The sequence below is a fragment of the Chaetodon auriga genome, chromosome 6 (genome assembly GCF_051107435.1).
Source record: "Chaetodon auriga isolate fChaAug3 chromosome 6, fChaAug3.hap1, whole genome shotgun sequence".
Lineage (NCBI taxonomy): Eukaryota > Metazoa > Chordata > Actinopteri > Chaetodontiformes > Chaetodontidae > Chaetodon > Chaetodon auriga.
This window is the reverse complement of record NC_135079.1, coordinates 20,133,629-20,160,100: the sequence shown is the minus strand read 5'-3', so window position 1 is coordinate 20,160,100 and position 26,472 is coordinate 20,133,629. Positions and strand designations below refer to the sequence as shown.

The window sequence follows — 26,472 nt, the reverse complement described above, 5'->3', positions numbered from 1 at the left end:
GTGTCTAAACGTAACCAAATCTTAACCATAGTGGTGGCAGATCAGAAAACAGTCATACAGCTATACCTAAAGCAATGGTTCTCACAACTGACGTTGTCCTACTGAGTGGGTGCCCAAAAAATCACTCTATAAGTGTCATTTTGAGAGGCAGTGACCAACATTTCATTTGAAGGACTTGTTGCAATGAAAAGTATGCAGCTCATTACAGAACACTGCTGACTAAACTCAATCAATTGTTAAAAATGGGGTAAAAAGTGTTGATTATGCTGTGGAAAACATTTGGTGGTACTCCTGACAAAAAGAGTTGGTGGATGGTGGTACTTTTAATAGTCAGAAAGCTCATTTCTGGTATCATGCACAACATAAATGAAAAAAATCTTTTGAACTTCCAAAATTTTGTCCCTGACATCCTCATTTGCTTCCTCAGTCTTGATGATAATATATGGGATTATTGGGGAGTGAGCATCAAGGGGGCCTGGGAAATTGGTCACTAAAGGCGCAAAGAACCCATTTATGTCTGGTAAGGGTCAAGCTTGGGTGTAGCCAGCGGGTCAGTAGTGCCCCCTACAGAGGATTTGGCATTTTGAATTTAATATTCACTATTGCCATTTACAGGTGCTTTAGCAAACTCCTCCCACAGAATTAACCAAATCAACTTCAAATTGGGTCAGTGCTTTCTAAAGACCTGTGCGATGCTAAATTACTTGACTTTTGAGTTTGTCTACATTGATGTACTCTTGGCAAATTGACAAGATCCACCTCAAATGTGCACAGAAAAGCCTTCTGATGATGCTTCATTGTGAAGTTTGTGAGTTTATTTAATCAACCGGCATTACCCTGCTGGCACAGCGAATCTTTTATGGTTCAGCATGATGTTGCTGTTGAGGAGATAGGGATGCTCAAAAACTCACAAAACTTGGCACATGAATAAGAAGTGTTGAAAACTGATATCTGATATGGGTCTAAGCATTGGATGTGGCAAAGTGACTCGATTGTAGGCATATGTAATGAATACTAACAATTGTTTTATTATTGGGGAGTTAGACGGTAGTATTCCACCATTTCCAGAAGAATTTGTGTAAGTGTAAATGTTGGTGTTGCATTATGGATTATGGATTGGGAGTATGGGTAGTTTCCCTGAATGTTTTCTTGCATTTTTATATCCTTCTATTTTCTAGTCAGTATTTCTCTCTCCCTATCCCTCACGGTAAAACCCATTTAGTTTTCTCGTTTTATTGCCTTGTATAAAAGCGAATAACACTGCAATTGACGTTTCATACTTTTGTACGCTTTCCTTTTTGTTAAGTGATGGTGATAGAAACTGAATGAACCGTAGAGAATGTTTTTAGCACCTCTCACCTCATGTTGAGAAAATGGTCCTATTTAGTTTTTTAATCCACTCTATTTTCTACTGACAGAGGCAAATGCTTTGATAGAGTTATCTGCTGGTGTAAATAAAAATGGAGGTAATGTGACAGACAGTGGTTACTTTGAATATCTTGAACTTACATTTGATTGTACCAAACTTCATGTAGCAATCAAATACACTTTCTGATCCTTAACATGACACCATTTTACAGTTAATGTTTGCATATTTAGGGTACTTTACTACAGGTACAGGAATGGTTGCACCACCGTCCACGTAAATTGCTAAACAAAACACAGACAATATAATGTGCATCAAACATATTATGACAAGGCCAGGATTTTTTTGGCATAAACAATGTCAAGTAATCCAATCAGTCAGCATTGTTCCACTGAAAGGTTTTAAGTGATATTATGATGCATGTCCCGTTTAACAACGGAAGAAAAACCGACGTAAATGATAGAGATGCCAAGTGCAAATACCGTCAAGGGCTCTAGTGCATGTGTGTGGCCAGTGTGCGGGAAAGAGGTGTGTCTCAAAGTCAGGGCAGCAGTAAGTATGAATGCTCAGAATAAGACACAGGTTGTCAGAGAGTAAATGCTACAGCTCTTCAAACACTGATCCAAACATTAATGAAGTGGCTAGGTTAAATTAGATTCAGTTTTATCATGAGAGCAGTAAAGGCGTCTCCCCTGTGCCCCCTGAGCAGTCTGGAGGTTGATGCAGCTCAGTTCATAGGGAACACACTGTTGTTAGGTTTAGTTCAAATGATAACACTATGGACCCTAAAACATCTGGGGAGAGAAATGGAACAGCAAAAGCTATAAGCGTATTATTCAAATGTAAAAGCTGGTGATCAGCACACTGTACAGTATGTGAAATAGAGCCCATTTTATTTCAACTGCTGAATATGTTACATAAAAATGACTCTGAATTTCTGTTTATTATTCTGTGCACTGGTGTATTTAATCAAATATTTTTATCAGTTATTTTATTAATCATTACTGAGGTGACTGTGGCAGTTTCTTTGTTGAAATATACTGATTTCAGGTGATATCGCACAGATCAAACAGGAACTACACTGCAGAAACTAAATCAGACCCTGGTTCCTCAAGTGAAAATGCAGATGAGTTCCAGAGTTCCTGAAAGTTCTTGTGGTTCCTATCATTTTGGTGCCACAGTGACACAAATATGCTGAACCTTGGACTTCGACCAGACATATCAAGATCACTCAGTCTACAATGCTGAGCCTAATATCTGAAAATATTGTACATTTCATGTTTTTAGTTAGTTTTGTCACTGTAACACTTTTCCACTGAACATTATCCATCGTCAGGATTCAAAAAGACCTAATGATTATGAGAAAACATTGTCATAAACATCTAAATAGCTTAACTTTCACTGTCATGAACATCTTAATATCTGGGGATCGTAATGTTTTGTCGAACCAGTCAAACCTGGAAATACCTCCAACAAAAATTCACCATCCAAACCATCATAAAGCCATGAAAGCTCATGACAGTCCAGGTTTACAGTACATGTGAACGGTATCAAGACCCTCGCCTTCAGATTCAGGTCACTCTTCAACACAATGGTCAATCCACAACCCAAGAAGAAGAAAAGCAAGAGGGTCTTGATGAAAAAACCTAATTATATCTTGGGGACATGTGTAGGTTTACTGGGATGTAGGGGGAAAAAAAGAAGCTTCCTCTCTCCTCCGTGTGCCTCTAACAGCACAAACTGTTGACACACTGCAGTTCCCACCAAACTCAGCACACAGGTCAGTTACTGTGAGCCAGTTTCCATGACAATAATGTACCTTATCAAACCTGAGCGATAATAATGTGTGCTTGCATGTCGCAAGCGTGTATGCTAACTACAAATTATCTGTTGTTTGTCAATTTTAAAAGTGTCAATGGGTAATTCTGTTTGGATAAAAACACTATATAAATACAGTAATTTAGTGCTACAACACAGTTACATGATATGACTTTACAAAAAAAATGACTGTAGACAGAATTGAGTTGAATGATATAATGTCAAAGAAAGGGTCAAATGATTAGGAGTGCAGGCAAATAAAAAAATTAGTTTGTTCCCTCAGGACTGAGAGGAAGTGCTGCCGGTAGTATGCAATATACACAGACAGATTCTTCTCCAATGTATCTGACTGCATGTTAAATACTATTAAAGTACTCTCAAAGTGTCTGAAAAAGAAACGACCACAGCTAGCAGTGGGGCTTTATGGCAATGTTGGTCAGTCAGCCCGTCCACCACTTGAGCCTGACTGAAATATCTCTGCAAATAATGGATTGACTGCAGTGAAATTTGGTTTATTCTTCCCGCAGGATCAATTATATTAAGTTTTGTAGTCCCCTGACTTTTCCTCTAGCGCCATAATCAGGTCAACACTGCAGGAGACCTTTTTCCCAGCAGATATTTTTGACTTGTCATAAGCAAACAAGCACAGGTGTTTCTAATAACATTAACAATGGCTCTGTTCTATTCAGGTATCCCATTAAACCATGACAGTGTGACAGTCATTCATTTTACTATTTATACCTGTGCTTTGCTTACTGCCACAGGTCAACTTGTCTGCTGGGAAAAAGGCTAATTTCTTAAGACCAAACAAATGACATTTACGCCTTCATTTTCTTTGTTCTTTTGTGTAAATAAGCAAATGTATTTATGCTAGCGGACTAAATTACAATCAGCTAAACTAACATCAGCATGTTAAAAATTGCCTTTGTGAGCCTATTAGTATTCTGACAATAGGATTTAGCGCAAAGGACCACTGTGCAAGTACAGTGTAAAAAAACTCGACTACTATAGCTGTAGATTCTTAGATCACTTCAATGTTAACTTAAACATTATTTTAAACTGTTTATTAAAATATACCATCCATTAAAACAGCAAAAATATATACATCCTATCAAACATACGATCATTATAATTTTGGAGGTCCTTTCTGATCTGTTAGCTGACTGACTGGCCTGTCCATCCAGTACTTTGTTCATCTTTAAGCTGTAAGTGGCCAATTTGCCATTTAAAGCCACACTGACAGAGGATCAATTCATATTGTGGTTTTTCTTTAGCACCAGCATCAGCTATGAGCTATGAGCAATTCAAGCAGTGCTATGTTCCCCTTCATTTTAAAAGCTTTTAAAGTCTTGAAGAAGTCAAATTGGCTTGTATCTTCTGAAGGAGAAAGAATCAGTCAAACGTCAGGAAAAATTAACATAAATTTGAGTGTTATCTTGTTGTTTCTTATTCTGACAATCATCTTGTGACTCTTCTGACTTATCTTGTAACCTCCATCAGGGGCCCCAACCTCAGGACAAAAAAAAAATTACTAGTGTGGTGTTTGGTGTTTAACAAATAGTATTACTTTGACTGTATGACTGGTCGAGTCTCAAGAACCACTTTATGTATGGAGACACATGTTGAACTTGGAAATTCACTTTTGATTAGGATTGTCTTTATTCAGTGCTGCATTCAATGATAGCTTGAGCTGGCTGCTGTTTTCCCTTTGCACGAGTGCAAATGGAAAAATAATTTATTGCATGTATTATATGTGCAAACAGCATCCAAATAAAACCAAATGGTCCCAGTCTGGAGCCATGCTAAGAAACAAACAGAAAAACACTTTCCATAGTGCAAATTACAAAAGTGAAGGTAGCCCTTTAACTATGTAAACTGTTAAGTGGCATGAATGCATACAGGCCGGTCCCTCAGCCCATATTTCATGGAGCAAAACCGTCATTTGTTTTGAAGAAGGCATCGTTCCCTGAGGTTTCCAGTGTAGATCCAAGCAAAGAAATTCTCTGTCACACAGAGTGTTTGCTGCCTTTCATTTTCACAAGTTATTAGCCAGAGTCCTATATCAAAAGGACAAAATCCCTGTGGGACGAAGAGGCTATGAGGCTCTGGTATGCACCAGAAAGAACACAAAATGATTCCATATTCCCTCTCTCTGAACTCTGCTAATGTTCTCATGAGCCAGTCATGAGGAAAGATGATAACTCTTTATTCTAATTGTAATGAGCCATTCCCTTTTCCCTACTGAGAGCATTAACCAATGAGCACTCTGTCTGAGAAAATACGGGATGTGTGAATGTGTGTAGTGTGTGTGTGTGTGTGTGTGTGTGTGTGTGTGTGTGTGTATGTGCATGTGCATGAGTGTGTCTGTGGGGGAGGGGGTTAAGTGGCTACACTGCCGTAACAAACAAAGCAATATTTAAATCTACATTAGAGAAGGAAAGAAGCTACGACTTTAATTATGTATATGTTTGATGGTCCCATTTAAATGGTAATGAACAGGGAGCATGGAGAGTCTTCCTTAAGGGAACATGTACAGGATAAATACTTTCATTCATCTGCTGTGACTCATGTAGAGGAGCAGTTTCTTGTCCCCTCTTTTCATTTCTGTTAGTTTCTCTCATCTTGGGTATTGATGTATATTGATTTCACTCCCTCATTTGCAATGTCTCTTAAACACAAGAAGAGCCACAAGAGCAGCATAAACATAAAAATATAAGAAAGTAGTAGTATGTAGTATGTAGTTAAACATACCTGCTTCTTCCCAAAATATTCCCTAAAATCAAACTTAAAGGGTTAATCCAGTGATTTGGTATTGGGGAACTAACAAGAGCTTGATGTGTCAAAAGTGTCAAAATCTGCACAGCAGAGGTTTTCAGTCTCTGAGGGTCAAGCTCCACAATCACTGGATCCTACATTTCCTATGGTGCAACTTGGCGGCACCTTTCATTACACACTCATGGCTGTCAAACCCCACATTCCCAGTTTTTAACATTAGCTTGTTCTTCCATGACATGTAAAGAAACAGCATTTAATCTGTAGAGTGCCCTGATGTCGATGATGTAGATATCAGTCTCTTCAGTTCATTATTCACAACATCACTGTGACACCACAAAGTGTCTTCAGTGTTTCTTCTGGGTGGAGATATTACTATAGGCTACTTCTGCCGTCTGCAATGTTCTTTAACATGGACTGCTACAAAAGGCTAAGCTAAATTAGCTGGGCATGACTGGGCTGAAACCATGAATCCTGCTTAAAGTAAAGATCATGTGAGAACTCCATGACTCTCCAAACACTATTGAAAAAAAGAAAACTGTCATGGCTGCACTGGGTGATGTGTTATTCTGAAAAAAACTCCAAAGACATCATTCTTGGGAAAATACATCTGCGTTTATGGGTCAGGAGGAATCAGTCTCTGGTAGGTGAAGCGCTCTTCAATCATATCATTTCAATTGTTAAAACCACCCAGGCCATGTTAATATGAGTATGAGTGATATGATGTGTAATTAACTTACCACAGAGAAATACTTCAGGTTATAGTATTTTGCATTACACTGTCATGCCAGAATGAATGCAGACAGAAAGGAGATGACATGATATTAATACTTTTGTTTTATCATACTGAATGATGGTAATCAAGTTTGAGAATCTAAAAATGAAGTTAGATACAGCAGAGATACAGCTTGAGCCTGTGCTGGTGAGTTTTTTCTGCGAGAATAAGTAAAGCAGGCCCCGAGGAGGCTGTTTGGTTTTTAATAAAACACCAGAGCAGATGGTGGTATGATCTGGGCCATGTTGAGAGTGAGAGAGAGAGAGAAGAGAGAGGAGAGAGAGAACGAGTCAGAAATAACAAAGTGAAGAATGACGAGAGGAACACATGAGAAAAGGCCACAAGAGCATTCAAGCTGGTTTCTCTTTTCTGTTTCACCACTTATGTCGAGAAGCGTAATACTCCTACACTTTAAGTTCTGGGTAGTAATGTGTTCACAGTGCAACACAACATGCGTTTTACGTCATATATTAAAGACAGTTGGACCAATACAGCTAATACAAATGATTTTTTGCCTTTACTGGTATGATTTCAGCCATGGAGGAACTGGTCCCAGTGACAGGGGCGAGTGCTAATTTAAGGCTGACAATGCTCCAGTTGGACACCCACACAAGCACAAACAGGTCTGTAGGCAGGTTTTTGGAAGTTCTGTTTCACCGTGTCTCATTATTGAACAGGAAGCTGCTGTTATGTAATCACCATGTTGATGTTCTTCCAGTCACCGTGCTGGAGAGCGGTGATGGGGCGAGCAGAGGGATTACAGCAGAACCGCCTTTGATAGATAAGTGTTACTGAAAGGGAGCATTTCTTCAACTGCATTAACTTCGTCATCACTCTCAGCAGTCTCCACTGGCATCAGAAACTTGGAGGAGAAAACAGAAGCAGCTCGTGCTGACGGATCACAGCTTCTGCTGTTTTTATGTGGTATCTCTGTAGTTGCCATAGCTACAAGTTCGCTTAGATTTTTGAGGAGATGTACGTTGGCCACAGCGTAAGAACGATTATATGGAAAAACATGAATTGGGAGACTGATTAGATCCTACTAGGAACCCAAAAATGCTGGGGCTGGTCCTGCTTGCACAGTGAAAAGATAAATCCTTAGAACCAGAGTTTTCTGTTTTAGACAGTCCACTGGGTAGACATCTGTTTGAAGCCATATCCAAAGAGACATGGTGCATAGAGGCCTGCTGAAAGGTTTATGCAACACTTGCTGCTCACACGGTAAAATGAAAATTTGTACTTCCCTCATCTCTCAATTCAAGGTTTTTGTGCATACGTCTCACTCGCACCTCTGATATCAGGTTGTCTGATGCTCCTCTTAATACTTTACAGAAGCTGTTTAATCACTCTGAATTCTTATGACTTGGTGTTAATTAGAGACAGAGCTAATTAGAGGCTTTGGTAAAAGAATTAAGGTCTGAAAAGCTGTATGTTCCATGATTTTAGACCTTCTGAATGATTTTTTTAATGATGGGCTCCTCAGCTCCACTAGTGTATTCTAATGGTTTTTCCAGAGTTATTTCACAATGCAGTTTACCTTTGGCTATATCCTTAGCTAGTCTTTTTAGCCCCAGGCCAGCTGCTCACACATTTGCCACAGGAAAGAAAATAGTAGTAACATTTCAACCTTTAACGGCCTGACAGTGAGGATCTAGGTCTCTCCACCCCTGATAGAAAATACCACGCACAAGTGCTGCTATAACGGCATGAAGAGGGACAGAGTTTATGTAATTCGCATCAAGCCATAAGAGGAGCTGCAGGTAAAGTCTGAAGTCGCGTCCTGCATCCTTGAAAAACCCCAAATATCTTTTTGTGAATTCTCCTCCTCTTCACTTTCTTCTCACTGCCTCCCTCTTCCCTGCACTTCCTTTGCTCCACTAATGTCCCTTCTATTTCTACCACTTTAATTCAATTCACTTCTCTCCACTCATCTCTACTCACTTCAGTGGGTGCCTTAATAGCATGGTACTATGATTCAACTCAGTGCTGAAAGAGAGGTATCAAAATGAATTACATTCAAAAGTAATTCAACCATCAGAGCAGGATGGCCTCACTTTGTCCTTTTACCTTTCCCTTTGTCTTTCTGTCTCTAAGTTTGTCTCAAATCTCTCCTCTGCTTTCTTTATGCAATAGATACAAACAGACACCATAACGCAAGCCAAACATTCAACAGACGGTAAGATATCCGGGCTAAAACACCATCTATCAGCTATTAAGAAACATGAAGTCCACCTGATCCATTTGTATCATTGTGAAAACCTTATCGAGCACACTGCAGTATCGCAGTAATTACATCAAGGTTCCATCGAGCGGCTGCACAACAGAAACACAGATTGCTGACACAGATCACGTCACCTCGCCTACCTTATTCAGATTTATATAATCAGGGAAGAAAAAAGCTTTGCTGTCCTTGAGAGTTATTTTAGAATGTATGACTGTGGTTGGACTACACGCTGAAACAACACTGAATTATTAACCTGGGAGGGAGGGCCCCCGACACCCAGCGGACCCCAGAGCCCAGTGTTCACTGTGTGGCAATAGATTTGGTAATACGGTTAAAGGAACAGTTTGGCACTTCGGAGGATATGCTTGTTTTTTTTTTTTTCATCTTTGAGATGAGAAGATGATATAACTCCTTCTGTCAGTGCTGAAGCACAAAGCTGGAGCAAGGATATGAGTTTAACTTAGCATAGAGACTGGAAGCAGGGGTAAACAGCTAGCCTGGCCCCATCCAAAATTAAAAAATACAGCTGCTTCTAAAGCTTGAGGCAAGACTGACACTGAGATGAACATGTCCCTGTCTGGAAAAAAGCAAATAAACCAAAATATAGAACATAATTGAGAAGGGTCGCTGTGTGAGACCTTCATTAGTTCAGCTGAAACTGTCCTAGCATGATGCATATTCCTGTGTATGTGTGTGTGTGTGTGTGTGTGTGTGTGTGTGTAAGTATATATATTAACTGTAACCAGTTAATTTCAATGAATGAATTCTAGAAAGCCCATACATCACTGAACATACAACCATCCACAGTAGCTTTACAACACGATGGAAGCAGATGACAGAACGCTGCTTGGTCCACTGAACAGACAAGTTACATTTAAAGCTCGGAGGTCAGATCAGCACAGCTCCTGATGCTACTGTGAGCAACCAGCTCCACCAAGCCTCACTCAAACAGGCATTCAGACGCAAACTGAGGACATCCACCTGTGACAGACTATATATGCAATTGAGTTAGGCCCCATTTGAGCTTTGAAGACCTACATGACCTGCCGATCACTTTTTTTTTCATTTTCTATTTTTAAGAATGACCAGAATTCTCCCAATCTGTAGATGATCTTCACTGCAAGCCCAACCTTGAACTGCTAACATGAGATCTGAGTTTGGCTGTGAGCAGCCTTCGTTAGATTACATTTATTTAGCTGACTTACAATGTAGCTACCAGCACACAACACAAAAATTGTAAGAATCATGCAAGTACAGCACATTAGCTTCATTAAGTATCTCAGTGACCTCTCCATTGAGACAGAAATAAACTGTCTCTCTCACGTAGGTGTTTCCTTCTCCAGAGAGAACTGACATGGTCAATGAAAACCAATGTCACAATGGTCACATAGGGCTAGTGGGCTGACCCAGACAACTCAGGAAAGAGACTCAGTTATCAAAGCACCAAGCTGAATGCAATGCTGCACTTTGATTATCAGTGTCACATCATCAAATAAAGATATGGTGCATTGTGATATATCGCATAAATACAAAACCTACATTACATAAGTGGCCTCATATTTTGTATACGTGCACATTCTCGGTTTTTGTGACACACACAAATGTTTTGTCATAATTTGTCCCGAGTTAAAGCGACGATGTATCCCGCAGAGCCTCAGAACCTGTGTTATGCACTTCCACCTCCGCTCCAGAAGACAGATACTATCGTGTCAATAAAGCTTCAAAGAGACGGAGAGATGGAGAGAGAGAGACAGACACTAGCAGACAGACAGATAGACATCTCTCAGTCCTCTCTGGACATTAAAAGACTATTGGATCTAAAAGCACAAAACAGAGTGATAAAGATGACAATATTCCTTCTGAGGAGAACACAGAGATGTAATTTCCTCCCTGAGCAGAGGAGCTGAGTGTATGAAGAGAAGGATTTATGGAGACTTAATGGAATCATCAGTGTTTTGTTCTGCTGTCTTCTTTAAAAAGTATCCATTTTGAGTGGCTGAGATTCCGTATCGACACACTTCATCTCTGTGTGCTGCAAGTCAAATGTCAGCATTGTGTGTGTGTGTGTGTGTGTGTGTGTGTGTGTGTGCGTGTGCGTGTGCACGTGTATCTGGAAGTGCATTTTCACCCTACAGGCAGTAATGTGGGCTGGCTTTAAGGCGGCACTAAATGAACAGATGGATGTAATCAACAGATGGTTGATATGGTGTTTCTGTGTGTGCCCTTAAGAGATGGGGCCTGTGTGTGTGTGTGTGTGTGTGTGTGTGTGTGTGTGTGTGTGTTTATCCTGTTCAAGTCAATACGTCCAAAAGACTTTTAACACAGAGAATTGCTAACAAGGCTTTATTTTGAAGCATGTCAATGTCATAACATTCTTTGATTTTTCCTATAATTTCCTTTCACTTTAGTTAAATTCTATTTAAAAAAAGAAAAAAAAAAGAAAAAGCCAGTAGTCAAATAATTGCCATTTCAGCATGAACGATAAGGGCCGGTCACTAATCAGGGCCGGGTAATTACCTGTGTTATAATTGCTTGCATTGTAAATTCAGCATATTCTACATTAGCACAGCACTGATTTAGTGCAATTAGTGGAAGTGCATTCATGTCATTCTCACCACTCTGCTGCTCCGGGTTTCTTGCTTCAAATGAAATATATATATAGATATTTTTTTTTTTTTTTCCATTCAAAAAATGAATTCCAGATGCACGCTGCTTTTTTGGTTTGGTGGGAAGCTACTGTGCCATCAATAAAGTAACACAGTTATACCCGTGGATCCACTAGAAGCTTTTCATGTGAAACACTGATGCAGTATTTAGTCTCACTGACAGTAGTTTGATAACATCAAATGAATAACATAAGAAGAGACAGCACCAGAGTGGTGAGTATTGTTGTGTTGCATTGTGTTGCTGCATCAGACTCAGAATAAGCATATATTTACAAAAATCAGGGAAGCTGATGAGGTCAAACATTAAAGATATTGTCTCTGTACTGTTGTCAATTGAGTATATGTCAACAAGGATCAGCACAGGTGGTGCACTAAGCAACATCTGAAAATGCTGCTTCTATCATTTATTTGGATTTGGATTTACAGAGGAAACATGGTTTGTATTTGCGAAGAATAGCTCAACAGTGTGAAGTTGAATTACTGTTAGATGCTGGTGTGTCTGAAGATTTAAATAATGAGTGAATGTACCTGCTGTGTGAGCCATACATATGATGACACATATTCCTAATGATGACGACTTCTGGCATTTAACTGAACAAGAGCATTTGTCATAAGAATTACTTATCTTTACTGATGTACATGACAAACTTCAGGTGCAGGTGAAAACCTGTTGTGCTGTTGGCTCACACAGATGATCAGTGTGATCTGGCTCTACAAAGACGAAGCTGCAGATTCCAGAAGGTTTTATTGTATGATTGTTATTATTGAATCTATTTGTCTTTTGAAAAAAGTGGTATGTACAATATTTTTTCTTGGGTTTTACACATAAAATGCATAAAAACAAATGGTGACTCAAATGTGTTTTTCATTCCACTTTTGTCGGTGCTGGTGTGGCAGCATACTGTTGCGATCATGCAAAAAAAGAAGTCTCGTCAGTTTTATATTATAATGAGAAATTTTCTAATTTTCACATGTTCCTTTGCATGTTATCTGGACATTACCCAATGGACACACAGTAATTGTACATTATGCAGATGCTATAACAACACATCTACTCATCATGTTAGTTAACGAGATACACTGGCTTTGTGAAATAATGTATAATAATATATTGTGACATAACAAGACAAAAGTGAAAAAAGTTTCTTTTTAAAATGGAATAATTTGGTATCTTTGGAAACAGGATGGTGAATTTAAATTTTGGCACTGACACACTTATACTGGAAAGCTAATTGCACTTTCTTATAGATCACTTCATTCATGTAGAAATGACTTCTAGTGGAGTTCCTGCAACAGAAAAGTGCAGAATCACCCACTAAATGACACACTGGTCCTGTCACCAAATGAAACTCTGCAGTCAGTCTGAACTGTCGCAGGAAATCTTTTCCACCCAAACAAAGTGACAAAGTGAAAGCGAGGAGCTAAATCCAAACTGTCTGCTCCCTGCAAAGAAAACTTGACTCATCAGCACTGGATCTCTTCCCTCCCTCATCCCTTTTGGATCCACTGATATGAGTCATCACAGAGGAGTCGGGTTGGTAAACATGAGCGTGCTGTGGCAAGTTTACTTTCACCATCTCTGGTTTTAAAGTCGGCAAACACTCACCTCTAGCTGCCAGCTGAGGGGCGCAGTGTGAGTGGCTGCGTGATGCAACTTTAATCCTCCACTGGAGCCGCTACAGTCAGTCAGCTGTGAATGTGTACTGGTACACTGCTGCAGGTCCAGGTGTTCGGTCTTTTGTGGATAAACTGAATTTCATTTTGTATTATTTTTTTATATGGAAGCTCTGTATGGCAGCGTTTGGGGTGTTGACACTGCCTCTTGCATATATTTCAAAAGCAATATTTCTTAGACATGAGAGACATACTACTGTAAGGAAATGCATGCTTCTTCTGTCCATGCAGTGATAATTGCACTCCTTATGCAAACACATCCCACACTGGTGATTATATTCTTTTTTATGCTGAAAAGTCAGGATGTTTCCTCTTCTGTGATACAGAATATAAACAACATCTGTGATCATATAAATATTTCATTTCTCATATGTCTTGTCATGCATCTATGATGTGCCGTGCAGTGGAAGCACCTCTACCTGTTTGTTTGGTCAGTTTCAAAGATCAAACAGTCTAATTATCTTTAATTATCTTTAAATTCCAAACTGTTTTATCCTCTTTTCTAAAGACATGAATTATGTAATGTGTGCTGTTCATGGCTGTTTTTATCCTTAATGATCAAATGAAAAAGTTACCTAAAGAAAACTTGATAAAGAACATTTCATTAATATGTCACATTATGTGTGTGTGTTCATTTCCCAGTCTTTTAAAGGGGTATGTCATTCCGCCAGTTTCACACATTAAGTGTCTGACGAGGTCCGACTGCCTGTGTAAACAGCTGTATAATGTCTTCTGAGGGTCTGGAGGAGCTTTATCCAGTCTGAGTAAATAACCCTGATGAGGTCATAGTGATGATTTGTGTGAGCTCAGCTGAAACCACACAGATTTCAGTTCTCGCTGATTTGGCAACACCCGCGGTTACTGGTGGTAACAGCAAATGCAGTTAAAAACTGCAGGTCCCATAATGCTGGGGGCAGTAAAACAAAGCACTGTTGTTTTAATGAAGAAGTCAGGCCGTAATTGGCCTTTTTCCATCAATCAGTGAGCAACCATGATCTGGTTTTATTTATGTTTGCACAAGCAGTAATTTAATAGAGCCATTTTTTCCCAGGAATGTTGAGTTAGATACCAAGATACAGTAAGCTGTGATGTCATGATGATGAAACCTAGTATAAGTCATAGTATAAACAACACCGAAGGCTTCTGCCACAAAATAAAAACTTTAACTTTAGAATTCAGGTATTCATTGAAGCCTTGAATCTTTGCAACACTTCTACTGAGAAAATAAAAGTCCTCCAAACTTCCAAAGCACCCCAACACAACACCAAGTGTTTACTGATTCGGTGCCTCTTTCTGCAGGACAAAACTATTTGTCAGTGCTTTCCATAGCAATACAGGTGATGATACAGAAATGATTCATAAGACTATTTGCTGATCTTCCACTGTTCTAATTATCCACAGCGATATCTTCCCTACAAGTTTTGCAGCTCTCTAACAATGTAACAATACTTCCACCTTTGTTCCCGAGAGAGAACAGAAACAATACAAATGGCTGCTCGATGAGATGAGCCTGTAACTGTCTGCAGGCCCAATTTACTTGCCAGCACAACAACCAGCACTCTGAGAGTTTGGTATTTTCCTGACTTTGAAATGGTCTTAACCTGTTTGTGTGGTATTTTTGTGTCCGGCACAGAGCACACAGTGCACAGGTGGGAGGACAGGACCAAACAGGTGGGAGGTTCATTTATATGAAGCGGCACAAAGTGAGACGTTGGTATTTTGGTGGGAATTCATCCTTCGAGTTCATGCTGAAAATAGATCTCAGAATCATATCTCTTTGCAAACCAAAGTCAGTCTGCAGGCAATCTGCTGATTTTATCAGCATGAGCAAACTATACACTAAATTTGCAGAAGTAATGGAGTAATCCTCAAAATGCAGTTTAACAATTTTAATTAAACACCCTGCAACCATTGAAATCAGCATCAAAAAATAAAGCTGAAAGTGTTCAAAGCAGGATTGTTGGTAAATAAACCTGCATTCATCTATGAAAGAAGGTGTGAGAACACAGTATCTGCTGTCCACAGATTATATATACTGTCCCTCTGTTCATTAAAGCTCTGCAGCCACCTGAGGGCAGCAGGACAGGTACTGATGAATCTGCACAAGCTGATTTCAGAAGTGCCACATCAAAGCACAGTGACATTATACGTGGCCATTTAGCTTCATTAAATCACATGCAGATGTTACACAGTAACCGCACACACCTCTATACACATCAGACTGGCCCCAGCGTAGAGTTAGGTGGTGGGAGGAGCTATTTCGGGGGCCAATAGTTTCTGTATTAAAAACTACAGTTTTGATCAGCATGAAACTCTTTCATCAGTCCAAAATATTAACAGCTACATTAGAAGCTAAGCAAAGCATTTAGTCACCTTAAAATAACAGCTTCAAAATCATGTAGATGGTCCACTGAGTTGATTGGCTGAGAGCACATGTGTAGATGGCCACACAGTCTGTGCACCAAAGGCCAACCACTTTGCACTGGTACATTAAAATAGGGCCCTGTATGGTACTGAGAGGTCATCCTAATATTCTGCAGCCCTTGTGTATTACACAAGGACTAATGCAACACTTGTTTAAATCTCATTCACCTTCATACTTGTTAGAAAGAGACTAAAGGCCTTTGAATCAGAAGGATTTTGCAAGAATCTTAAAGACCAGTCTGTGAAAAAGGTCATATTCTAAACCAAGGACTAATACACAGAACAAAGCAACAGGCAAATGAGCAAGAGAGAGAGATGGAAGAAGAATTTAGAAATACAACACACCAACACACTTAATCCTCTACAGCTGCTTCAACAGACACCAATAAACCCAGGGAACACATGCTTACTGAACTCCCTTCAAGTTCTTTATTTTCATGTCTTTCTATCTCTTAATCATTCTGCAATCTTATCTTCCTGACACACCAAACTAAGTATGAAGGTTTGAATTCTACAAAGATACTGGCAAAGGTGACGGGTTCAGCCTGTTCATCTGCAAATACTAGTACTGACCTTCACAGCTTCGTACCAGTCGCACCTTTAAGTTTCATTCAAGGCCAATGTCACCCGCTGTGAGCATGATTAAAGATGTGATGGATCTTCAGAAAGACAGAGCAAAGAGACAGAAATATAATGGCTTCTTACCCTTCATGCCAAACTTGGAGTGTCGTCCATACTTGTTGATGAGAAGGAAGAGGACCACCAGCATCACACAGGCAAACCCTGCCAGGCCGACTGCTATAGAGACCTACAGAGGAGAAGGGGACAGGACAAAAAGAAAACAGCGTTAGGCAAATCATCTCAGACAGACGGGAGTAAAGAAAGGATGCTGAAGATAAGGATAAAGAAGGACCTCAGCAGGCCTAAGGGCTGATGATCTTGCTTGGTCTGGACCCCTCTGGTCCAGGGTGAGATATTTTTACAGCTGTGCACAAGCTTTCCAGAAAATTTGCTGTCAATATTTGTAGTCTCCAGATGAAACCTAATGTTTAGTGACAATTCCTCTGGTGCCACCATCTGGCCTAAATTTCCCATTGGATACAATAAGTTTCAAAATCTAACAATTCAGTCTAATGAGGGAAAGAAAAAGAGAAGGAAAGAAAGATTTGCACATAGCAAACGTGATGACTGATGGACACAATGGTACTGAATTTCCCAAGCACATCCAGGCTTCCGAGGAGATGAATTTCTGATGTAATTACTCCATGACCATGCTTTTCTCAAGCCCCGCCATTAGGGCAAACAGCTTTTGGAGGCCCACTACTGCTGAGAATCCTCACATTTTAATATTATGTGGTGTAATGAAACATCACAGCCTCAACATTTTTTTTTCTCTTATTTTCATCCAAAACTCCATCTGACAACATCTGAGTGTGTCATACACACATACACGTGGATTTAAGGATGTATGAATACTCTGAACACAGAGGCAAAGCTTGAAGATGTAAATATGTAAAAGAAAAAATTCACCAGCACCCACGCTCACACACACACACACACACACACACACACATAGACTAACCCACTATGCTTCTTCACCACCTCAGCCTCAACAGTTATCTTTTCCCAGTCAATTACAGGAAAAAGATGAACTCAATTACATTTCTAACCGACTCTCAGGCTCACCAGCCACCAGGGGATTTAAGCAGATAGAAGCAAACGGCTGAGAGTGAATGGAGGAGAAGAAAAGGCTGGATTAAAATAGCACCCTCTGCTCTCAACACTCAACGCTTCTCCAGCTAAATTTTGGGATTTTTTTTTCTTCCCCTTTGTTACACTCCTTTTTTCTGTCTTCCTTCGCACCTCACTGGTACTTTAATATAATGATCATTATCTAACACACAGACAGACTAACGATTGCTGCTGTCAACTCAATTCTGAACAATAACACATCAAAACTATTTCAGTGATTATGATACTAAATGAAATACTTGGCGATCGTACAGTGATGTTTATGAAAATCATTTTTTATACATACATATGTGTGTACGTGCTACAAGCTGGACAAGAGTGTACTAACTACTCTCAACTACTTAAGACTGTATTAGAATGAATACAAATATTGTTATATCTTGCAACATAGAACAATTGCGGACACACACGCGCACACGCACACAGATAAAGGGAGAGAGACAGTGAGATGGTTAGCTTTTTCAGAATTGCAATTTTGATGGAATGCACTTAAACTAATTAATTTAAATCTCATAACAAGGTGTAAGAAAGTTTTGTTTATGACCTTTCATTTTGCTGACTAAAATAACAACTATCACTGGTATATTTAGCTGGAGCTAATTAACGTTATCATGTAAATTGGCCTGCCCACACAATAAAACCCTTGGCTGTTTAATATGCTTTCAGAATGCTGGAAGCTTGATCAGGAGCCAAATTCACAAATATCCTGATGATAAAAGTAGCTCCGAAGTGTGGGAATTGAGAGAAACAAATAAGGAGTGCATCAGTCCAAACTTACTCTCATGTTTTTGGTCTAATTAGTAATTCGCAAAGCATTTTAGTTTGAAAAGTATTCCTCAGTCTTAGTTAACTAAGACGAGACCTAAGACCTGCTCACTACAGGTACATGTGCCTCATCATGTCAGTGTTCTGTGGGAAAAAAATAAAAGGAAAATGTCTATTCATAGTTGCAAATCTTTTCACAAATATGCACATAAAACTGTCTAAATTAAGGAAGTTCAGTTGCTGCATGGCAATAGAAAACAAGCATTAGCCGCACTGTAAATGACATGATATTAATGAAATGTGTATCTCATGGCAAACTGACAGCTGACTGACAGCAGAGGAACCCCTCCGGGTTCCCTTGTGGTCATACAGGACAGGAAAGGCAAAAACAAACAAAAAAAAAAGTCAACTGGACTCAGTGGAGACCAGAGACTCTAGTAGCTGAGACCAAGACAAGTCTGAGTCAAGACACAAGTCCCACTCAGCACTCACAAGACTGAGACATGACACACAGACCAGTCTAAAGACCTACAACACCAAGACATATTCAAGATAATGGGAAAAAATGTCTTGGAATACTCAAGACCAGACTGAATTAAAGTACAAGTGAGTTACAGCTGTGCTAAGCTACGAGCTTCACTGGTCATTTCTTCCACAGAGAACTAGCTACCGTAAGTTTACTGACAGTTTTCCCTTGACTCATTTGAAAAGACAACGATGGCAGGACTGCAACGAGCACATTCATCAATTTAACTAATTATTTTCATTTAGAAATGAGATAAATTTCTGATTATGTTTGGCTCAAACTAATCTTGGTTCATTCGATCTAGATCACCAACACAGGCCTGGAGTTCACTTAGAGAAATTAATCGCAATTAAAATCATAATCACAATATTGGTGAGAAGGATTGCTTTCGACGTTTTCTCCAGCCCTGGCTCTGTTTGTGAGTCTTTGAGTATGGGCTTTGTGTCTCTACCTGGGTGATCGGGAAGAAACACAAGCCAAAATCTCAATCAAGCTCTCAACACGTTCAATATTTCAGCCACTCACCCCAAACGTATCTTCCTCAGGTTTGCGAGTCTCTGCAGTCGGTGTTACTGGTAGAAAAACACAAAATCACAGCACATTACTGGTCTGCTGCTTCTGCTGCAGGGGAACTGTCTGAAGTCATCACATGTAAGACAAAAAACTACAGAGTTCTCAAATCAATAATGAAAATGCAGAATCTGAAAAGAGCTGCAGACACAAGGTCAAAGACGCGAAACTCAGAAGGCAAGGTCATGAAATGATATCATGAAAGGTTTGTTAATAGACAGAAGATTATCTAAACAATCAGGTACAATCCAGCTCAGCAGTCCTGAAGCTTTTCTCACTTGAACTTTAATATAGTTTTCATTTGTGTTGTTATTCATTGGTGTTTTTTTGAATTGATTACTGTTTCGCGTTATCTTGACGAGCCAGCACAGAAGTGAAATTAGTTAACTGGCTGTTTAAACCTTGTTTCTAATTTCCCATTATTTCATACCAAATCACACAGTTTTTACCGGGAAATTACAGACTTGTAAAATAGAACGTTATCACTGCGTGTGTTGTTCAAAATATTTACTCAGACATATCTTCATGGACAAATATTTATTTTATGCACATGAAAAAACATTCTGGATATTTCTTCATCCGTATTAGCTTCATAAATCTTGTATCAGTTGAGGTCTAGCTGAAGCGGTTTCAAGGAGCGGTTGATTTAACTCTGGTCTTTCAGGGTTGTAGTTTGCAGTGCTGCATTATATTCACCTGGATAACTTTGCTGCTTACTTTGCTTTTAATACACAGTCACCAGTTTATTGACACAAAAAATGGAGACACCACTGCATTTGAAATAGCACCTGTTCCACAGAAAGCCACTACATTTCCAGACCCTGAATTCAAGAGCAGGCAGGCTGTGTGTTTTTTCAGGTCAGTAATCTTAAACATTAGTCATGTTGTATGATGAATATATTAAAAGCTATTATATGACAAGGTACACACAAGCTAACTGTGTCACGTCAGCATGAACAGCCTTTTGCATACGTAGAGGACGTCATGACGGAGAGCAAACTTCTTCCTCACAACTCTGAGAATCAAAAATACTATAATGACATTCTTATAAAAAGCACTTACTATAATCATAATCTGTTTCTGGACCTGTGAAAGAAGAAAGAGAAGAGGGGAAGATAGAAAAGATGCTGTAAGACATACTGCAGGTGCAGGGAAAGTAGAGCACATACATGTTGTACATGAGAACGAGATAACAGCATATGAAAACAGGATTCACTGAAGGCTGGGAAACAGTTAAAGAAGAACAAATGTACGATCAGAAGCAGAGCATGTGTGTAAGGTGTGAAAAGAGCAAAGCGGCAGAAATAACACTGTTAACAAGATCATCACCTCTTGTCTAAATATAGCTCTTCCTCATTCTCCACATCTCAGTTACACTTCAACTAAATATGAGCTTTGTTTCACCGCATCATCCATTAAAAACACAGTCAGAGTGCTGCTGATAAGAGGCTGACATCACTTGGGGAATCTTATCCCCACGGGGACAGAGGCGCTCTGTCGGCTCGAGGGCTAAACCAGGCTTAAGGAACCGACAGCATTTTTCAAACAATTTATTTCTACAATATCTGTGCATGGCAGCTATGGTGGAGGCACGGCTGGGGTTAAGAAGTAAACTCTTGGTGAAGTTTTGGGGTTATCTGTGACAGGATACAAACTGTGCCGAATGACAGACGGATGCACGACACACCCAACCACCACTCCAACATCCTCATCTCTACTTTCCAGCTTGCTACGTAATGTCTGAATCTGCGCTCGACCCCATTGAACACATTCTACGTGTGCTGTAATCTAATAACGGAGGTAACAAGCCTCAGTCCTCAAGGGGATGATATCGAGCTAATCAGAGCGTTTCCATGACAACAGATTATAATTTTGTCTGTTGCATTCCTGTGTGCAAAAGGTGGCTAAGTGTCATAAACATGCATACGCGTATGGAAATGTTCAGCTGCAGCTTCGTCAAAGTGGTCAAATCTTTCGCTCGGTTCCACTTTGATCAATTCTGACATGAGAATGTGCACCATTGACCAACAGCAAACCATCTTGACAGTTCTGCAACACTTTAATATTGTGGTTCTTCTGATTGTTGCTGAATGTGGAGCCCGCTAGCAGACACTTCACCTTCATGCGAGAATAAATTAAGTACCAGTGATAACTGATTACACCAGCAGTCACCACAACATCTGAAGGAACCACTTCTGGCAGGAATGGCAGCTGTGCATCTCTGTCAGTTCTAGCAGAAAATTTCTCAATCTCCATTAAGCTGAATGCACAGTAGTTTTGAATATTAAGTAGGTCATGGTACAGATGCAACATCAGGGTGAGGTTTGGGCCATTATACATTATGGTTTTTAGAAACTCCAGAGTGGTTAGGGTAAGGTGCTTTTGCAGTATGTTCTGGGTCACTGTCCTGTTAAAGAATGAATAGACTTCCACTGCTCTGGCAGACTGCAGCAGATTTTCCTCCAGGGTTTCTCTGCTCCACCTATTTTGCTTCACTCTCGATGACTTTGCCAGGTCTTGCAGCAGAGAAGGATTCTCAGAAAGCCAGGAAGACACTACAAAGCTTAAAACCCAATTTGAACACTTTTCCGCCTTGACGTGTTTTCTTGGAGGGGGGTACTGGGATACTGTACTGGGTTGGGGTTCTACATTTAAAAGCAACTGTTTCCAGATTGAGCCTCAGACAAGACAAGCTGTCACACACTGATATCATCTTTGAATTAGCATCTCCAACAGGTATCTGGATTAATTTTAGGTATTTTAATTTTAGGTAAGTGTTATCATTACGATTCCACCACCATGTTTTACCACCGGGATGGTGGTAGCATTAGCTTAGCTTAGAACTGAGACACCAAAAGGTCAGTTTGGACACTTTTGGACACACCAGTCTGGCTAAACACTGTGTTGTGTGTCATTAGGTCTACCCCAGTCAATCAATTATGTGTTTTGTGGAGACAGCTGGCAACTTTGGGTCAAAATGGGGCGGTAAAGAGGGATGCAATCCCTTTTTTCTAATTTTTGACATGTCAGTGAAATGCTTCATGGTTCCACGTTAGAACACAGTGAAATGTGAAAGAGTCTGAGGGGCTGGTGGAGGCTGGGACTCTTTAAGTGTCAACTTACCATCGAAGGGCTTATCGAGGAAGTGTCCGTACACAGTACTGATGGATACACCCAGGTAGTTGGTGGCCTCCAAAGTGTAGTTGCCGTTGTTGTGGTGTGTTGGGTTTTTAAAGGTAAGGCAGCCCTCTATGTAGTCCTGATAAATATCCATGTCAGGGCGCACATACTCAGTGTGGGTAATTTCCTGAATGGGAAGTGACAGAAGAGCAACTAATGAACAGAGACAACAGTGTCATTTACCAACAAGAGCCTGAAGCCAACTGAGAGTGATCACATGTCAACATATCAATACGTCATCAAAGAATCGTCTTACTTCAGTGGTTTCCAAACCATTTTTCTGTAAGTCCGGTGACATCACTGCTTTTTGGTAGTTTATCTTTTTTTATGTAAAACATATCAACAGCTTTCAAACATGCTGAAAAAAAATCACTACTAAAATCTTTCTCCTGTCAAGTCATTTTATTATGTAAAGAAATGCTCAGTCTTACGTTCTGAAAAAACAGAAGTGACAAAATCTTCCAGTGCAGTAGAAATATTCCTACTAATTTCCATTTTGATACCTAATAAACTGTATGCATTTGTATCTCCGTGCTGTATTTCATGGACAGAATTTCATTTTGTACAAGAACACAAACGGATGTTCAGAGAGAGCAGCTATAAAATAAAAGCAGAACTTAGAAAATCTAAGCCGTCCTTGACAGTCACACAGACAGAGAAATCAAAAGCACCTTGTCTTTGTAGAACCATCGTAAAGTTGGGTGGGGAGAACCTCGAACAGTGAACTCTATGCAGGTGTCATGGCGGCGTTCTGGCTCCTTTAGCTTCACAATGGAGGGAGGAACTGGAGAAACAAAAGGGAACAGCACAGATGAGCACTGCTCAGTTTGTGACTGACACAGAGGTTACTGTCTGCAGCGACTATGTGGACATGCACAAAATATTGCAATTTTTGGACCTCCTTAGCTGTTAACATTGCTAATTAAAATGAATATTCCACTAATATTTCCATTTACTTGCAGCCATGCATACTCACATTAATGACACAGCTTCCCTCTTATATTCATTCAGCCAACTTCTTGAAAGCTTTGCAACATATGTACATATCCAAAAACCTGTTGATGTCTATGTCTTTCACAATGTTTAAAAGTAGGTGGGGCTAGGTAACGCACAGAGATGACCATACACAGCAAACAGGCCTAAAAATAATATCTGTATATAGCACGTGTGAATTGGAAAATGCTACATTTGAAATAAGGCCTAATACAGAAAATCCAACCAGAAAATGCTGTTTACATCCCTTTTGGAATATTAGTGTGCTTGTAAACGTAGTCGCTGAAGCTTATATTGTCGTTACACTTGAATTATTGTGGCAGTCCATGAAAGAACAAGAGAGGAAGAGAGAAAATACCGAGGCATAAAGGAATATGCTTGTCTCATCGCAATCTGTTCCAATCGATTGGGAGGGTGTGAGCACGTGTGCTCCTGTTCTTGTGTTTCTCTCTGTTGACTTACAAAACTGTATCTGAATGCAAACACAATTTGTCATCCGCTACCACAGTGTCATCGTCTTACCGCGGCCGACGGCACGATTCAAACCAGTATCAGAGAAAGACGATCGCTGTCATTAGCGTTCCACCACAAACGGAATTTATCCTTTCCAGTGCACACACACATTCACACACACATATCCACATGTCATCAGGGTTGCTTGGATGAGATTCAGAAGCTCCAGCTGCTCAAAACGTATGTCTGACAGTATCAGCGTCAGATGACTAGAGAGTGAAAAGAGCGCGGATGAAAACACCCTCGGATGGTTAATACTCATCCAGTGAAATCAATAAGTTAAGCCTTGCTAGCAGCAAGTTGCTCTGTGTCTGCTGGATGTGTAAACTACATTAACTTAAATAGTGATAATGCTATCAGTGGTGTGTTTACAGCTCATTTCTGCTGCCCCTAAGTGGGTAAAAAACACAGTTATTACAGGTTTTGCCTCAGGCTATTCACATGAATTTGACCACTGGAGAGTTTTTGCAGTCTACATTTAGTCACCAATGTACCAAGGTTACACATGTTAGCTAGCCAGCGTGCTCCGCACACACCAGTCATGTGTGCTTTGAAATGTACTTTCTGTTAAACCCCTCTCATTTTCATTTTTGTGCCTTCATGAACAGGCCGTTAACAGTTATTTGATTTTGTTTGGTGTCCATATACAGGCATTGTTGTACGTGTTTCTGACGAAGGAAACGCCATCAACAGTAATATTGTAACTGACTAAAATACTTGTGTCTGCTTTCTGGTGAGACCTGAAAAAATGTTTTGGAATAACAAACAAACTTAAGATCTTACACATCCTCAAAGACCATTTTAATCCCATTTTAAACTCTTAATACATTCTGATATGAGACTGGGTCACATTGTGCATTACTGTTTTTAAAGTTGCACATTATTATCATTGACAATAACAATCTCACTATTTGTGAGATCAGCATGACTTCATGTGGCAAGCTCAATAAAAAAAAACAATATTTGTTTCGTGAGTCAATATTTCAACAGTTGTGTGAATTATGCCGAACAACATAAAAACAAACAAACAAACCAACCAAAAAAGGAAATCACTCTGCCACTCAGGTCTGTTTGCAGCATGTAATCACACATTCAAAGAAATCCTGAATGCCTGTTGTGTATTTGTCATGTTTTGAACATGAAATCAAGTCAGTCATCAGCGGCGATGTCAATAATTTGACCCAATCTGTTTTGAAATGCACGCAGTAAAGCTTTTCCACGAAACACATAATTCTCCAGGAAGCATTATTATACTTATCATCATCATTATTTCCAGTCAAAAGTCTACTTCTGTTGAAGTGACTTCCTACAGAATGGCTCGCTGTTCTCTGGTGAATCGATAGGTAGGACAACATTGGCTGGAAGCCCAAAACGTGGATGAATGGGATGTAACTACAACAGCTAACTATCTGCTTGATGTCTGGAAAACTACAATGGCACGGTCAGTGTTTGATATACGGCACTCGCACAGAGGCAGCGAGGATGCAGCACAGGAGCATCATTCCTGTGCTGCTGCTGTGAGGTCCCAAGGACAAGAACAAAGACAGCAGCAATGACAAAGGCAATAGCAGTGAGTGATATTTTCAAAGCCAACAAGTAACAAGGGAGACAAACTGTGCAAGAAAACACCAGGACGACATTCCTTCTACATCAGGAATAAAGACACAACAACCAAATCAAATGCACATCAACAGCGAGCTAACATGAGTAGACAGCTGACATTTTGTGACTCAAATGAAAAATGTACCCACTTTAACCAGCAGCTGACAGCAACACAGGATTTCCGATAAACAATAAGCTGGAAAATGCAGCACACTGCAGTCATTAACACCAAGACAGGAGGTTAATATCCAGCAGCAAGGAAACGTGTATAAAAAGCTTCACACAAACCGAACCTCGGAGTCACCTGACGAGCAGTTCTGGAGTGTCGAGTGTTCAACCTGATGTCTGTTTCACACTGAATCATGTTCGGGTGATTATTCAATAATTTACTGATTGATTACTTAATCAATTGATTGATGGTCTGGTTTGTAAAATGTCTGAAATTGTCCATCTCAGGTTTCCAAAGCCCATGCTGTGGGCTGTGTTCATTTCGCTGACAACCTGTTTATCATAATTAAGCCGAGACGATGATGAAACGGCATCGAGGTCATTAAACACTGAGTGTGAGTGCATCAACATGTAATATTGTTGATGAAAAGGGTGAGACTAAATGAAGTTATGGAGTCCCTCGGCACCAGCAACTGAACAAGAGCTGCTGCTCCTCGTTGAAAGTTGGCCAAGGGAAATCCTTTTCCACTCCTTTCACCCTTACTTTTCAGTCATTCAACAGTGTTTTATTCTTTCTTATCACAATACATTATTCTCGATAATGTAAGTTAAGTTAGACATCACTCAGATGCTGAAAAATATGCCAATAAATAATCATCAAACTTTTTATACTTTCACATGAGA

General features: G+C 39.8%; 1 protein-coding gene across 1 annotated transcript in view; it reads right to left on the bottom strand.

Annotated features, from left to right (window-relative positions):
* Positions 1–26,472, bottom strand: part of LOC143321893 (NT-3 growth factor receptor-like) — a 218,276-nt gene that overhangs the window by 78,745 nt on the left and 113,059 nt on the right. The window contains exons 8-12 of the mRNA XM_076732604.1: positions 23,184–23,296; positions 22,456–22,639; positions 20,395–20,418; positions 19,288–19,334; positions 16,425–16,527 (exon numbers count right to left, since the gene is read on the bottom strand). Of these exons, the coding sequence (XP_076588719.1) occupies positions 16,425–16,527; positions 19,288–19,334; positions 20,395–20,418; positions 22,456–22,639; positions 23,184–23,296 (471 nt within the window). The remainder of the gene's footprint in view (positions 1–16,424; positions 16,528–19,287; positions 19,335–20,394; positions 20,419–22,455; positions 22,640–23,183; positions 23,297–26,472) is intronic.